General features: G+C 43.1%; 2 protein-coding genes across 2 annotated transcripts; both read left to right on the forward strand.

Annotated features, from left to right (window-relative positions):
• The first annotated feature begins 7,795 nt into the window (after positions 1–7,795).
• LOC113015276 (fer3-like protein) lies at positions 7,796–8,628 on the forward strand. Its single transcript, XM_026157230.1, has one exon. The coding sequence runs from the start codon at positions 7,861–7,863 to the stop codon at positions 8,308–8,310; it is 450 nt and encodes a 149-aa protein (XP_026013015.1). The 5' UTR covers positions 7,796–7,860; the 3' UTR covers positions 8,311–8,628.
• A 1,810-nt stretch (positions 8,629–10,438) lies between these two features.
• Positions 10,439–12,128, forward strand: twist1a (twist family bHLH transcription factor 1a). Its single transcript, XM_026156285.1, has 2 exons — positions 10,439–11,215; positions 11,649–12,128. The coding sequence occupies exon 1, from the start codon at positions 10,640–10,642 to the stop codon at positions 11,186–11,188; it is 549 nt and encodes a 182-aa protein (XP_026012070.1). The 5' UTR covers positions 10,439–10,639; the 3' UTR covers positions 11,189–11,215; positions 11,649–12,128.
• Positions 12,129–16,715: the final 4,587 nt, after the last annotated feature.

A 16,715-nucleotide genomic window follows, 5' to 3' on the forward strand; every position in this document is an offset into this window, starting at 1 on the left:
AACCTCCCGAAACCACAGAAAAATAAATAAGCCAAGAGGGGGAAAAAAATTTAGGACTGGAAAAAATGATCTCATGTTTAGTCACGTAGCTTTTCAGGACAATACCCAGGACGCAACTAAATGTTTTATTATTGTATTTTAATGACGACCTTGTCAAACTGCAGATGAGACTGAAGGCACTGCTGGGCAACACTGAGATGGGAGTAAGATGAAAAGAAAGTGAAACCTGGGTGGCCTGTACTGCTGGTGATGCGTGCATTTAGAGCCGGATTCTGGAAAAGCACTTACAGGAAAAGTATGTCCCCTGATCAGTGAGCCATCTTCTGACTCTAATGTGCAAACAAATTTTGATTACAGAAAACTAAAAAATACTGCAGAAAGATAATATAGCTATTAAATCATTGCCACTATGATTATGGTGCGAAAAGAGCAAGGATCAACGCATGCGACAGGTGCAACAGCAACTACCGAACATCTCTTTAATAACAGGATGAAGTCGTGTACATACAGGCTGGAGAGGAGTTTTTCTTTTTTCCCCAAAAACAACAACATAATTATTTGTCTTCTTTCACTTTTATTTTAAGTCTGCATCATGGTGCAAGCACATTTTCAGAAGATGATGTATATTCCCAAGAACTGAGGTAAAACTGGAAATTACCAGCCTTTCCAGTGTGTGTTCTCTCAACTTCCAAGAAATCCCAGGCACTCATATTATTCATACTGAGTAAAAGCATTTCCATCTTTTGAATTTTGCCCAGAGCAGCAAAGTGGTGCATCAGGACCATTCTGTTCAGAGTTTGAATGTTCTCCCTGTGTCTGCCTGGGCTCTCTCTGAGTCCCTCGGCTCCTTCCTGCAGTCCAAAGACAGGCGTGTTAGCTTAATGGGTGATTGTAAACCGGCTCTAGGTGTGAATTTAGTGTGAATGGTTGTCTGTCTTTCTGTGTTAGCACTGTGATAGACTGTCCAGGGCGTATCCTGGAAGAGGCTCCAATCCCTGCCACCCAGATGGATGGATGGATGGATGGATGGATGGATGGATGGATGGATGGACAGATGGAGGGATGGATGATGGATGGATGGACGGACGGACGGACGGACGGATAGACGGATGGATGGATGAATGGATGGACGGATGGATGGATGGACAGACGGACAGATGGATGATGGATGGATGGACAGATGGATGGATGGATAGACGGATGGATGGACGGATGGACGGATGGATGGACGGACGGACGGACGGACGGACGGACGGATGGATGGATGGATGGATGGATGGATGGATGGATGGATGGATGGACGGACGGACGGACGGACGGACGGAAGGATGGATGGATGGATGGATGGATGGATGGATGGATGGATGGACGGACGGACGGACGGACGGACGGACGGATGGATGGATGGATGGATGGATGGATGGATGGAAGGACGGACAGACGGACGGACGGATGGCCGGATGGATGGCGGGACGGACGGACGGACGGACGGGTGGACGGATGGACGGATGGACGGACGGATGGATGGATGGATGGATGGACGGACGGATGGATGGATGATATATACTTGCACAAACACATCTTTTAGTGAACTGTCATCATTTGTGATAGACTAGTGACACTGAAAACTTTCCATGCTTTCTTTTATATGCATACATATACTCTTGTAGCAGATGTTCCTTTGAAACACAGACAACATTTCCACTAATGAGGTCAGTGCATGTGCAAATAATCCCCGCGAGTCAAAAGCTCCGGCTAAGTTTCAGACAGTTTTTGTTATTTTTGTACCCACGTGATGGCTTAGAGAGGGGATATCCTTAATATGGTCATTTCAGACACACAGCTTTGCCTGTGAGAACAGCAGTCCCACCAACTCACTGTTCAAACCTTCTGTTTGCTAGGAGCAGCAAATCCACGTGAAGCTGTGCTTCTCAAACGTCTCATCTAATCACTAATAGAAACACTTCAGATAGGATGCAGATGACCAGGAAAACAAATATGGAGTAAAAACAGTTTAGTGAATATAATATTTTTGAATGGAAAACAAAGAAAAACAAATCTGCAGATATTTTTGTGTTGAGCAAAAGTGCACTTAGAGATAAGCAAAAGGTGGCCTGAACCCCTGCTCCTCCAGTCCACGTGCTGGAAGACCGAACCCCAAATTGGATACATCTCTGTGTGAAAGTTATGTAATGCATCAACAACACAGGAAAAGTAGAGCAGTATCAGAGAAGAGCTATCTGACACTGCATAAAAACACTGAAAAGACTGATGCTGTGTTCCTTGCTAAATGTTAAGGTAGAGTCCTGTGGAAAAAGAAATCACAGGACTGGTCTGCAAACCTCAATGGTGTGAAGTAATGTTGTAAAAAAGAGTGGGCAACAATTCCTTTACAACAATGTGAGAGACTGATAGTCCTACAAAAAATGATTACTTCAAGTTATTGCTTGACATTTTTTCTGCATGATTGTATCTGATGAAACTGGCTGGAAGCCCAGAGGTGCTAACAGAGGTGTAGCTCATGCAGGTCTGCCTATTATCAATAGTTCCCCTGGGAGATTAAAAATGTTATTTATTTGTGTGAGAGTTACTGGCATTTCTCTTTGGTGCTGTGCATATTTTCAAGCTTGTTCGTCCTACAAAAAAAATCCTAATCTGTGAAACACTCAGAAGTTTTTCTACTAACCTGTTCCACATAAATAATCTTGGTGTAAAGAGGAGAAAACAATGTCTCGAGCTACATACAAACAAACCCAGACAAGGGCAAACCCAGAGTGCCGAAGCACATACTCGTTCTGCTACTATCTACGTTGTCATCATCATCATCATCATCATCAAAGAATAACATCTGTTGCCTAGGAAACTCAGACATCTGAGCACACGGGCTGAAGGTTGAGAATATGACTCTTAAAACAAATGAAACACGGCACCCTAAAAATACACAGTAAAGAGTGGGTGAGAGTAAACACAGACATTACTCAGACAGAACGGGTGTGGGGAGGGCTGGGGAGGGCGAGGGGGGAGGGGAAAGGTGCTGACATGGGTGAGGGTGGATAGAGGAGTCACGTGGTGAGTGAGCTTGGATTAAAAGAAGGAGGGTTTTTCAGAACAGAGTAACTGAAGGCATGCAGCGGTTTGGCGAATGGAAGGTGTAGATCTGGAGGAGGAGGGGGAGGTATGGGAGGGTGGGGTTAAGAAGATATATTATGTGGTATCAGGGTTTGTCCAAGGCATGAGCCCTATCTTTCACATGGCCACCCAGCTGTCTAAACAGCCCGTGACTGGTTGCTGGCTAAAGGGTCCGGCCAATGGGAGGGGGGAGATGTAGCAGAAGGTGGAGCGAGTGAACAGTTGAGTCAGCTTCAGGATGTGCAGAGAGCCAGAGTGACACAATGAAGACTAGGCACACAGGTCAGGAGTTAAACTCATCTTCCTCACTCCCTCCCTTTCACTTTGACTCTCCTCCCTCTCAGATTTTCAAATTTGAAAATTTGCTTTATTAGTATGTTATGAAATGTTTGGCAGAAACACGATTTGCAGGGTGGGTGAAATTATTCTTTCACACACATGAGTGTAATCCGCACACAAACTGAATAACAACTTTGTGCCTCTGTAAGTAAGAAACGGTGAGTGTCTCAGCATGGATGTGTATTAAATCACCGTTGTGAAAACAAGCAATGAAACAGTTCAGCACAAAAAAACCTGAGAAAGAGACACGGAGAGAGACAGAAAGAAACAGAGCGAGAGAGAGAGAGGTGTCTAGTTTCAGATTTACAGTGGTGGTGGTGGTGGGCGAGATTTGGCCATGCTCTTACAGCACACAGAGGACACAGCCAGAGGAGGAGGAGGACAGATTTACATGGTGAGAACAGCTATGGCTGCTCTGGAGCGGCCATAGCTCCAGAGCAGCTCCAGAGCAGCTTAAAAACTAATATATGGAAGCCATCACCGTCTAAAAATACAACCAAGAAATGTCACCCTCAGAAGTGTGACTTGATGAAATGTGTGATTTCTTAACTGACATGAAACAAAGTATGTTCCTTTCAGGGTTCCCTCTTACATTTACTGCAGTATTATGTTGATTTGCGGACCCCTAATCCGTTAGGATTAAGTGTCGAGATGCTCTTTCTGTGGGGGCCGAGCGACTGTTCATTTACTCAGCACAAACTCCGCATTGATTTCACAAATACTTCAAAATGCGTTAATGAAATTCACGGCACAGTTATACAATCGCTGAAAAACCACCTTCTTCGACTGAGCATCCAGACTTTGTGGAAAGGATTTGGTTTAACACTCAGTTTGTATCTACTAAAACGCCGACTATTTACTTCCATAAACATTTAGTCACACCACAAACTATCATTAATTTCACCCTGTGTAACCAGTAATAACAGAGCAGAGCAGGAAATGAACCATTATGAGTGTCTGTGTGAAGGTCTGTCCTGTCTCACACAAAGTTGGGATAAACCCTTGTAGGTGTGTGTGTGTGTGTGTGTGTGTGTGTGTGTGTGTGTGTGTGTGTGTGTGTGTGTGTGTGTGTGTGTGTGTGTGTGTGTGTGTGTGTGTGTGTGTGCCTCTTTTGGGGTTTTACTCCTTATTTAAGGCCAATATTTACAAAGTAGCCCCAGGGTGAGATTACCTCATATTCTCCCGCCCAGCTGTGCTTTCTCAGCGTTTCCACCACAACCAGAGGAATGTCCCATCATGTTTATCTGCGTGCCAGGAAAACACAGAAAGAGAGGAAGAAGAGGCAGCAGAGGGAGATGGAGAAGTATGCTTAGGTTGGAGTGTGTATACATGACAGACACTTGTACATTCACACTCTTGGGTATGGAATAATCACACAAGAATGCATAAAAAACTTTAAATAAAAAAAAACTTGTGAGCATGCTCTTGATGTCAGTGTTAACTCAACCAGGAGGACATTCAACATCCTACTGGAGGATTAGCTGTGTTAATCACACTCTTGGTGTTCTACTTTCATGAGAAAAGTCTAAATGCCCACTATGGATTCAAGGTGGGTAAGGTTAAAGTGAACTTAAAATCTATGACAAATATTTATTTTTTATATTCTGCTAGTAAGATGGGAAATATGTGTAGCAATTTTTTTATAAACATTTTATAAATTTTATAAACAAAATTATGCTACAATTCTAACAAGCTTAGAAGTCCATATTTGATACGAACACCTTTATTCTTCAACACAGTCTGAACTCTCTTAGGAAAGCGTCCCTTTAAGTAGTCTTCAGGAATAGTTTTCCAGGCTCCTTGAAGGACCTTCAAAGCTCTTCTTTGGATGTTTGATGCCTTTTTTTATGTTCTCTGTCAAGATGATCGCACACCATCAGTAATGTTGAGGTCTGAGCTGTGGGGAGCCTAATCCATGACTAATAGTTTTCCAGTGGGTGTTTTTATTTCCAGGTATGCTTTTACTGTACTGTCAGTGTGTTTAGGATCATTGTCATGATGAAAAATGAAACTATAGCTAGTCAGATGCTTTTGATATGGTATTGCATGGTGGATCAAACCTGATCTCTAAGTGCAACCCCAAACCATGACAGAGCCTCCACTGTGGTTTACAGATGGCTGTAGACACTCCCGTTTGTACCTCTCTCACGACCTCCTCCTGACTTACTGACAAGGATTTGTATAAATAATTTCAAGTTTGTAATCATCACTCCATGAGACCTGTTGTCACTGATTGATAACGTGTCTAATGAGGCTTCAGCAAACAATACTTTCTTAACTGTATGAATTTCAGAAACTGTTCATCTGCTGCTGAAGAAGTTTTAAGCCTGCCACATCTTCTTGTGTTCTTCTTTTGCTCTTTGGGAATCAACTTGTTGCTCAAAAAATACAAATTGTGTTACCTTTGGCATTTTTATGTAGATTCAACTAACGAAATTGGAACAAAGTATGTGTTTTTGCAAGAGACTGCTAGTGACAAAGGATACAATTTAAAATTGGCTCTCTGCTATGTTGTCTGTTATGTACAGACACAACACGGATTCTTCCTTGAGTTAGATGCCTTTCATGCTTCAGTGACTCTTAAATCAGTGTTAAATAGTTAAAACAATAAAACACGCAAACAAACATTCATCAGAAAAAGTGGACAGAAGAGAAAATTAGTGGGAATAAAATAGTGAATGTCCAAAGAAAAACTTTGAAAGTCCACTTTAAGAAATCAGAAGAAAGTCTGGCTTCTTGGAAGAAAAATATAAAAAAAGAGGGGCAGCTTGAGGTCTTTCAGACATAATCAGTGCTCAGCGATACTCCTGAGATGCAATTCTGGGATCCAGAATAAAACCCAACTTTCCAAGATGGACAAAGAAAAGAAAACTAATTAAAGATTAGCTCATTTTCAGATGATTCATAAAACATCTTATGAATGTTAGGCTGATATAAGAAATGTCGCTGGAACAGCTTGTCAGCATATGAGTTTGCTGCAAAAACACCGGCAAAGCTGAATTCAGCAACTTTCAGACCAGCGCATTCACTTCCCGACACCACAATAATTCCTGTTGCTAAATATGCACATGCAGGTGACCCTTTCTGCTGGCAATTCATTTATGAGGTAAAAGGTAAAACAGCAAATGGACTGTACTTATATAGCACTTTTCTACTCAGCTGGATCTGAATTTATGCTCTTGGTCTTTGTGGCTGGTTAAGGTAATATCACATTAAGCTGGAAAATTTTAAATGATCAAGAAAAATAAAATAAGGGATTGATGCGCCGTTCAAGTGAACGCTCAGATAATGTCAGTGAAAAACACTCTAAACTCACAGAAGTAGGAGTAGAGTAAAATAATGATTTTACTCTTGGAATTTGGGTTATTGCTGTGAATTTATTTAGGTTAGCTGAATACAGTCTGACAAAAATCATTATTTTTAGATCATAAACACAGCAAGGAGCCTCTGGCTTTAAAGCCTCCATCCTTTTGTCCACCCTTATACCTCCATATCTCCAGGGTTTCTCCTATAACCCTGAGATATTCAAGATATGCTAAGGTAACGTGAATGAGTAAGTATAAAACTGATCTGCAACTTTTAAAATGCCAAAAATGCTGTGATTAAATCAAAGTCATAATGTTATCAATACAGGCATAAAAGGTGTCTGTATAAGTTACAAACCACAAGTGTGCAGTGCAGTAACCTGATGAGTTTATTGGAATTACCTTGCCTTAAAGTGCATTATTTTCTGAGAGTGCAGTGTTTTAGGCTGAGCAGTGGCTCTCTTGTTGGTCCCTGCAGTGTGGACACTGTCCTGCCATGGGAACGGACAGTTATTTGCTTTAATTTGCAACAGAAAAGCTTGTGGTGTGTAGTGACTGTTAGAGAATGTTCTGTTTGGCCTTCTCCTGGCTGGTTTAAGTGATAAAAGTGTCATTATTTAGCCTCTGAGGCAGAGGAGAGAGTGCAAACAAGACTGCATGACCCTCTGTTAAGAGCCCTCGTTCTTCAGATGCTCATTAAAGGCCTCCAGGAGGACAGTGCATCAACTGGCAGGGCCGTCGAGCTTGCCTTTTTTTTTTTTTTTAAGTCTTTCTCATCCCAGTCACCGGTCGACTGACGGCAAAAATGGGCTCAATTAAGAGCAAGAGGGACATGAAAGATGTCGCGCTGTGAGGTGGTATAGGCGACTTATTAAAACAGCAGGAAGAAGCTCTTGGACTTGGGCCCAATAGGATCTAACCCCGTAGCGCACTGACCGGATTTGGAGAAAGTTGGATTTATCTGATTGGGCGCTTTGGATTCTGTGTCTGGTGAACGACTTTAGTCCGTCTGAGCGCTCTGATTGGAGTCAGTTTCTTAACAGAAAAACAAAAGAGAGACTTTCTCTCAAACTGCAGCGCATTGAAGATGGAAATGCAGGGCCGATTTATTGACTCCACGGTGATGAACATTAATGTTATGGAGTATCCCCACAAATATGCTTTAGCACCAAAGCAGCAGGTGGATGCTGCTCCATCCTGTCCAATCAGCCAAAGGCAGTTAAACGAGCCTTCCTGGAGCCGGGAAGCGGAGGACGGTGTGCGCACTGCTCAGGTGGCGATGTGCTCGCCGAGATACTACAGCCGCGGGGCCCGGGGGAACACGAAGGCCAAGCGGAGGAGGATCATCACGGTGGTCCAGCGGCAGGCGGCCAATGTGCGGGAGAGAAAGCGAATGTTCAGTCTGAATGAGGCGTTTGACGAACTAAGGAGAAAAGTTCCTACATTCGCATACGAGAAGAGGCTGTCCCGTATCGAGACGCTGCGTCTGGCCATCGTCTACATCTCCTTCATGATGGACCTGCTGGAGAACACCTGAGACACAACAGCTCAGCTTTATCTATGGCAGACTGAACTAGACTGAAGGCGCCACTCAACCCACCAATGACACGGACATAAATGAGCAGCTGACTTTCCGTGTATGGACCAACAAGAGGGATTCTATTAAGAAATGTCAGATTTTTTGTGGCTGTAAAAACACATACATCGTTGGAGAAAGCTCACTAGGTCAGTGAGAACCGAGATTTCATTAGTTGCATGTGAATCGATGTTGCTTGAAAATAAAAGTACCGCTATGGTCATGTTTGTGTTCTTTGCCTGGACTGCCACGACAAAGAAAGCAAAGTGAAATTTAATTTTGACTAACCTTACTAAAATTAATAAGACCATAATGTCTGCTTAAATGGACAGTTTACAGCCAGTGTTGGATCAAAACATGTTTACACTGTCGCATTTAATAAATCCGTTAAGAGGAGATACACATGAATGTCAGCATCTTATGGTTGTTGTTATACAGCTCTGAAGTGGTGTGGTTTTCAGCACCGTGGAGAGCTACAGAGGCACGCGCCTCACCTGGCCACTTGAAGGGTGTGGCAAAAAAAAAACGCAACTCGAGGTTTTCCTCACTCAGAAAGCGAGAGCACATGAATCATGATTGTTTTCTCCTTGATGGCCAAATATCCTCAAAAGAGTTTAAAAGTGGATCTAAATCACAAATCAAGGGCTCACGGCATGAAGCTGCAGATTATCTTTGTCACTAAGGTGTAAATTGAGTTATTCACGGAGGTGAGATGACGGTAAACTGAGTGACAAAAACACCACCCACACCAGATGCCCTCTTTCAGTCCTGGATTGATGGTAGAGGCAAAGCTGTTTAGCGCTGGGGGACCGTGTCTCCACAAGAGAGCGGGGCTGGGCCCTCTGTGGTCCTCTTGTGTCATCCTTCCTCATCAGAAGTGAGGCTTCTCGGTGGGCCATTCACACCACAGACTACCTCCAAGAAGTTGCCAGGTCTAGTTTCAACCACATGAAGACGTATTTTTAGTTTTTTGACTAGGATATTAGATCACAGCAGAGCAGGCCACGGAGCTGGGTGGTCATGTGTAGGTGTTTCGACTCTGTGTGAGCCAGTGAAGTGCTTTTTTCCTCTCTCCTCGGTCCATCTTTATCACGTCCGGTATTTGCGTTGTGCTCCAGCCGAACACCGCCTTTCAGCGTCCCTGCTGTGAGCACGGATCCGCCCTGAGAGCTCCCTGTGACGGGCCGTCTTTTAAACCTGAGCCGCGGTGCCGAGATCCCTGCGGGAGTCAAACCCTTTAAGTGCATACCTCAACCGCGAGGCCGTTGACGGCAAAATAAACACACAGGTCTACTAGAGCAGCGACCTCCTGCTGTGACAGCCTCATGTGTTTTTCAGTGGGCCTGATCGCTGCTCCCTTGTCAAACGCCTGCACAGAAACACTTTAATGTTTAAAACTAGAGGAAGAGTTCTGTTCTGTGTCATTGGCTTTGAATTGTTTTCAGCAAGAGGGGGAAAGCATGAAATTTCCACACACGATGACACAGCGGTAAAACTGCTGGGCGATTTCCATTTGTAAGTTTTATTGTCAGTGACGCAAACAGTGGATAGTCTGTGCAGCAAATTTGGAAAAACAACAAAACCTGCTATTCACACTTTAAAAAATCGAGCCTGAAACTAAATAATAAATAACACAAGAAAACAACAACAACAGGTCTTTATTTAACACTGAGCAAAAAAAAGAGCCTGGACATTTAATGAGGTCTGCTCTAATTCAATGTAAAAAATAAAAAATAAAAAGTAAATTAAAAAAAAAAAAAAATTATTATTATTATTCTTATAACTCCGCATCTGTAATAAATGCGGTGTGTGTGTGTGTGGGGGGGGGGGGGGGGGGGGTGGCATTGTGCTTTTGGGGAAGAAATAATTTGGGGTGGAGCAGAGACAAATAATTTATCTCTATGACAGGTCTTACAGTGCTTGCACAATGATCCAATAGCAAACACTGCCCCCACTACATCCTTCCAGTCTCGAATAAAAAACACTCCATCTCTTAATTCCTAATATTATAGCAAGAACTCTCTTTTTCTGCGGTATTATGTTACAGCCCTCCCCACCCAATCACAGCAAGCCCCAAAATCCTCCTGCCTGCTCCCCGTTATAAGAACTCGGGTCGTCCCAGTCTGGCAGACACCTCTCCCATTCTGTGGCGCACGAGATTTACCGTAATACCAGCTCACACACGCTCCTGTTACCTCTCGTGTTTGTTGATGTTGTGACCGCTTCAGTGGATTTGAGTCAGGGATTCGTGACTCTCTGACAGGACACAGAAAACCTTTCTGAAAAGACAATGCGGGAAGACGACTCCTCCCCAATGGATAGCGCTGGTAACAGTGAGGAGGAGACCGACCGACAGCTGCCGCGGAGAGGCGCGAGGAAGAGGCGGACGGCGCGGAGGAGCACGGACGAAGAGGAGGAAGCGGACGTGGAGAGCCCCGGTCCGGTGAAAAAGAAATGCAGGAAGAGCGGAGACGGAGGAGGAGGCAGCACCGGGAGCGGCGGCAGCGAGGCCAGCAGTAGCCCAGCGCGCTCATTTGACGACCTGCAGACGCAGCGCGTGATGGCCAACATCCGCGAGCGCCAAAGGACGCAGTCCCTCAACGAGGCATTCACGTCGTTACGTAAGATCATTCCCACCCTGCCGTCGGACAAACTCAGCAAGATCCAGACCCTGAAGCTGGCAGCGCGGTACATCGACTTCCTTTGCCAAGTTCTACAAAGCGACGAGCTGGACGCGCGAGGGACCAGCTGCAACTACGTGGCGCACGAGCGCCTGAGCTATGCGTTCTCAGTCTGGAGGATGGGGGGCGCGTGGTCCTTGTCGACTACGTCCCACTAGAAGGGCTGCTCTTGGTGGCACAGTACGGTAGGTTGAGCTCCTTTCACTTTTCATCCAGCAGGAACTCGAGCCGTGCCAAAATGTTCCGGTTATGCGCATTTTACGCACAGGCCCAAGATAAACAAACTAATGTATAATCCTCCAGTAGGTCGCTGTAGTTTTTCTGTCTCACTCTTTTAAACTTCCTCTAATATTAATTAGGCTTGATTAATTTCATTATGAAAGAGATGTCAACTACAACTTTATGCGCCAACAGACCAGAGTTATCGCTGTAAACATGGCATTCTCATATCATATTATAGCTACAAAGAAATAGACATAGCATTTCTTCCACGAAATCCAAGCTTCATGTTTATTTTCTTCACCTAAGCCCACAACCAGGTTTTGTCATTTACATACATGGCCAACACGCACCAACATCTTGTTTTCACTTGTTTTAACCAGAGTATTTCTTTCACAGATTACTCAGACTGAGGAACCAGTGGATCAGACAGACTAAAATAGGCCAAACACACCTGGGCCCCAGTCTCGGCTGCTGTGCTTCAGGCCTCAGAGGAAAGCAGCTTTTTTCATATTTCCCTTTGCACGGACTGAAATGTTTGCAAGGGAGCACTTAGGACAGACAGGACGGATATGAAGAAAGAAAGACCACTGCGACTATGAATGTTGTAAAGAAAAAAAAACTGACAAACGGCTCCGTTTTGAAACACGAGAGAAAGATGACAGACCATTCCACATTCCCTGTGACACCGCATCACAGAAAATGAAGTATTTTGTATTTATTTTTCTACACAGGTCGGAAACTTCTTCCTCCCCCTATTTCAAATAACGGTTATTTATTTTTGCAGTATCACAGAATTCCAAATGGATCTAGAGTCTTTGCATTTTGAGTGTTGTAAATATTTGGTAATATCTTAAATAAAATTATGAAAGTATTGTACATTCTTCTGGTCTGGATATTCCTTGAAGGTCTAACTAGAGGCTGCGTCAAATAAATTTCATGCCCATCAGCTGAATTTAGAAGCCTCTGTTTTTACACAGAAGAATAAATGTCACTTTTCTAAAGAAATGTTTTTTATTTATTTATTTTTTTGTTAGGGGAAACATATTCAATTTTCATGGTCTTTGTACTTTGAGTCTTTGTAGAGAGCTTATTTTCTTGCTTGATGTTGAATCCCCATGTAACCAAACTACAGTGGAGCGGGGCAAAAGAAAACATCTCATTCCAGTGGCTTATTTCGTAGTGATTTCTTGAGCTTGGGGATCTGGGAAAGCCATAATTAGCCAATGGTCTGTTTGAACAAGGTGAATCTGGAGCTGTGGGGGGCATGCATGATATTCCCAGATGTCCACTGAGCTGCAGGTCAGCATGGGAGTCTCCTGCAGGTGCTGCAGCAGTTATACCCAGAGAGGCTTGACAGATTGATGGGGTGGAGAGAAGTGAAAATGCAAACAGAATAGGCTGGATGGAATTTACAAATACCAACAAGTTATAGTCCACATAAAACACATTGGATTATCAGAGTATTTCTTCTTAACAACAAAACAGCTGATAAAATTGGCCCAAACTGTAAACGGGATTAATTAATAAAACTCCATGTAGCTGTTAAATAATAAAAGCCAAAAAACAAACAAACAAATTGCAAATTATGTGAAAAGGAATAATCGTGGGTTTTTTAAATTATTTTTATTATATTTTTTGGATGGTTTACCACAAGTTTGGACAGAAATAATCTTTCCACCTAAATGCTGAATGTGATATGTCCAAATACCAAATCAGCATCTGGGCTGTTACACACCATTAAAGTCAAGAAGGGAAGGACTAGATTATATTAAGACAAGAAGACTACATGGGAAGTATCTCATTGGCTGATGCTATATCTACCAAATATAAGTCCTGACTGAATGCTTCAAGGCTACAATTTCCCATAAAATAAAGTAGGATTAGGCTATTTTATGAGTGCAACAGGAATATCACTTTGAGATGAAACACACCGATGTCATTCATGACTCACTTAAGGGAGTTCTCTATCTCTCTGTAGGGTTGTTAAGAGATGATGATGGGAGCATCGCTGTGTTTTTGTATCACGGGTTGCGTGCGGAAGGTAAAGCCATCTGCGCTGACCCAAAGCCCTCGCCAGCCACCGGGGGGAATCGATTCCCACCCTTAGATCACCGTGGACGTGTTATCTTAAACTTGAGGCTGTTGCTCTGACACAGAGGAATGTCACCTCTGAGGCTTCAAAACACACACGTGCACACAAACACATATAGGTTAATACACACACACAGGGAGATTTCTCACGCCTACCAAACAGGGAAATACATTTCACACAGAGAAGGAGAGAGAGGGAGAAACTAATCGGGAGGGGGGGGGGGGGGGGGGGGCTCCTGAACCTCAGCTCCTGCCCGACTTTGATGTTTGAAAGTAATGGGATGACCGCTTGTTATCAGTGTGAAGGCATCTGGCTCTCTAGTTTTAAGTGTGCTATGATTTATAGGCTCTTTGAATACTGACACACACACGCACTCTCTCTCTCTCTCTCTCATTAATCACCGTTTATATCTCCTCGCTTTGAGCTTGCAGTCCTTAAACTGATCTAAAAGCCAAAGGTGCAGGCCTGTGTGTATTTTAGTAACGCCAGGAGCTGTAAATCTTTCCAAACATGGATTTCTCACTGCTATACATGGAAAGCAAGACCAGGTAGTTTAACAGTGGTTTACTTGTCTCCTTTACTTCTTTTAGTGTTGTGTCTCCTTCACTTCCCATCTCTCTGTGAAGTTCCCCATTATGGGGTAACAAGCCCTGGTTTACATTAACCCTCAACACCACAAAAAGACAAGGTGGAGGGGGAGGAAGTTGGGTGAGACAGACGGAGGGGGGGCGACTCAATTTCTAAGTCTGGTTTCCATTAGAGCTAATTATCTGTGTTTCATCGCAACCTGAGGCAGTTAGCATGTGTGTGTGTGTGTGTGTGTGTGTGTGTGTGTGTGTAGGTGTATATATGTATTTGTGTGTATGCTGGAGTTTCTTTTTTACTTGTGCTCTGTTGCGTTTTCATCATATATCTCAAATTAAGATCTGCATAGCATTCTCTGACTCTCTGAAGTGAAATTAAACAAATGGTGCTTTGCGTATCACTCCAACCCTCCATGTCTGCTGGTCAGTGATGTAATATATCAGTAAACTGGACAAAAATAGAGTCCATACACTTCTTTGGTTTTTGCTATATAAGAGTAGTAATGAACATTTTTAGATTTATTATTGCTTTAGAGTTGCCCTCCTCCTCTGTGCCAGACTTTGTTGTAATCTTTAAAGTGGTCTTGAGCAGTAGGTCTTCAGGCTTTCTGAAGGTCTTTCAAAGTTTGTCTGTGGACATTGGCTGCTTTTTCACTCATTTTTAGTCCAGTTCCTGCATCTTACCATTTTCAGAGTAATGTTTATTTGTTTGTTAAGCCACTTAACACTGACTGATGAATCATTCAGACATGAAAAAAGCACCTAACTCAAGGGATGAGCCAGCGTTTTGTCTTCACACAACACACAGCTTAGCAAAGAAGCCTCATCAGAAATGGAGGACGTCCGCACAGAGGAACGACAGTGAGTGTCAGTCATCTGCAAAAAATGGCGGAGGCTGTGGCATGGTTTGTGGCTGCAATTCAGCTAGTGGTTTTGGAGATTTTGCCAAACTGATAGAATTATGATCACAGAAAAGTATTGACAGATTTCCACCATGCAAAATCATTTGGAAAGTGTTTGATTGGCTGGAAATTTTTCTGTTTGTGAATGATCCCAAACACAGATGCTAATGCAATAAAAGCATATAAAGCGTATAGATGTATTGGTATTCCCAGATCCTGGACCTCTACATTTTTAGAGCAGTGTGAGATCATCTTGACAAAGAACAGAACTAAAGGCAGAAACATCAAAAGAGAGAGCCTAGAGAAGTATTCCTGAAGACTATGACAAGAAACGACAAGAAAGGCTTCCTAAGAGAAGTCAGACTGTGTTGAAAAATAAAGGTGGTCATACCGATTATTGCCTTTCAAACTGTTTTTGCCTTATAAACTGTGTAGCTTCTATTCATGTTTTCACATATTTTAATAAACTGTTGCGTCTATTTTCCATTTTCATGGTAAAATATAAAGAAATAAAGGGTGGATCAAGAGTTTTGCACAATACTGTGCATCTTGTCGAGGAGCGCAGTCTGAAATTTACCAAAGAATAATAAAACCTTCTTAATATTTTAAACTTCCCATGTGTTTGTTATTAAAACAATGTATTCATCTAAGTCAAATAAGAATGCATTAAGTCAAAAATAGTACTCAGTTTTCTTCTGTTTATTTATTTATTTTGCAAAAGAATTTAAGTTTCCTTGTCATGACGTGACAATGTCTCTGAAGTCAGAAAAGAGAAAAATAACCAAATCCTATCTGGCAGGAGGACGAGATGATGTTGAGGTATATAATAAAATGGTTTGTTGTTTTAATGGTACAGGAACAGAGAGTGGCAGGAAGTCCGGGTAGAAACCGTTAATAGAATGAGCTCTAATTCGCACACGTTCCCTGAGGTCGGTGCCAACTGCACCCATCAGTGCTGACCTGTGACCTCTCAAACTGACCCTGTCCCCAGAATGCTGTGACCCCCAAGCTGGACCACGGGCCACCAATTCACCTCCACAAAATGCCCCACTCAGTTCTCTAATACTTGTCAAATGCAGCACAGAGTATGAGAACAGCAAGAAAGATGGAGTCTGGATTACAGTGGGAGGTGAAAAATGAACACGCTGATAAAGCAGTGAGAAAAAGCAAAAGAAGAAGAAAACTCAAGAGGGAAAAAAAAGTATACGCATCCTCTCAGCTCTCTTGCCTAAGGCTGTTTATCTTTCAGACTGAGTTAAACATAAGCCTCTTATAACTCTCCACATACCAGTATAAACATAGGCTCTTTATCAAAGGGCAGCACGACTCATTCAAACATATAGGCTCTTTGTCCTAACTTAATTTACTGCACCCTATACAAAGATCCTTTATTGGATTTAAGCTTTCCAAATGTTTAATGGGGAACTTTGGTGGTGGTGGCGGGGGGTGTCTGTTGATGAAGGTTAAAGGGGCTTCATATGTTTACGTTAGAAAACCACAGTGGTTTCTTATCATGCACAGATCTGTGGACTATCAGTACTGAAAAGGCCCAGTTCAAGCACAACACGTTGTGTGTTATTTCCACAGAGAGAGGGAATTGTCTGACACCACATAGGGCCATTCACACAGATGGGATTGTGGCTTTCTGCAGGGGAAATGCATGTTTCCTGGCTGCGTTAATAGCAGAGATGATAGTTTCAACTCTGTTCACAGTAACCAAGGCTTTTCTGATGCGCAACAGAGTGTTGCATCATCCCGTCTTATATAAAGTTTTCGAGCTTTTCCTCGTTGCAGGCAATAAGCAGAGCGCAGCCGTGGTTTACTAGCGTTCTGGGGGCCCTGTCATGAGTCAGTATGTGCGTGCACACATGCAGAAGGGCAGAGT

The sequence above is a fragment of the Astatotilapia calliptera genome, chromosome 22 (assembly GCF_900246225.1).
Source record: "Astatotilapia calliptera chromosome 22, fAstCal1.2, whole genome shotgun sequence".
NCBI classification, from domain to species: Eukaryota; Metazoa; Chordata; class Actinopteri; order Cichliformes; family Cichlidae; genus Astatotilapia; species Astatotilapia calliptera.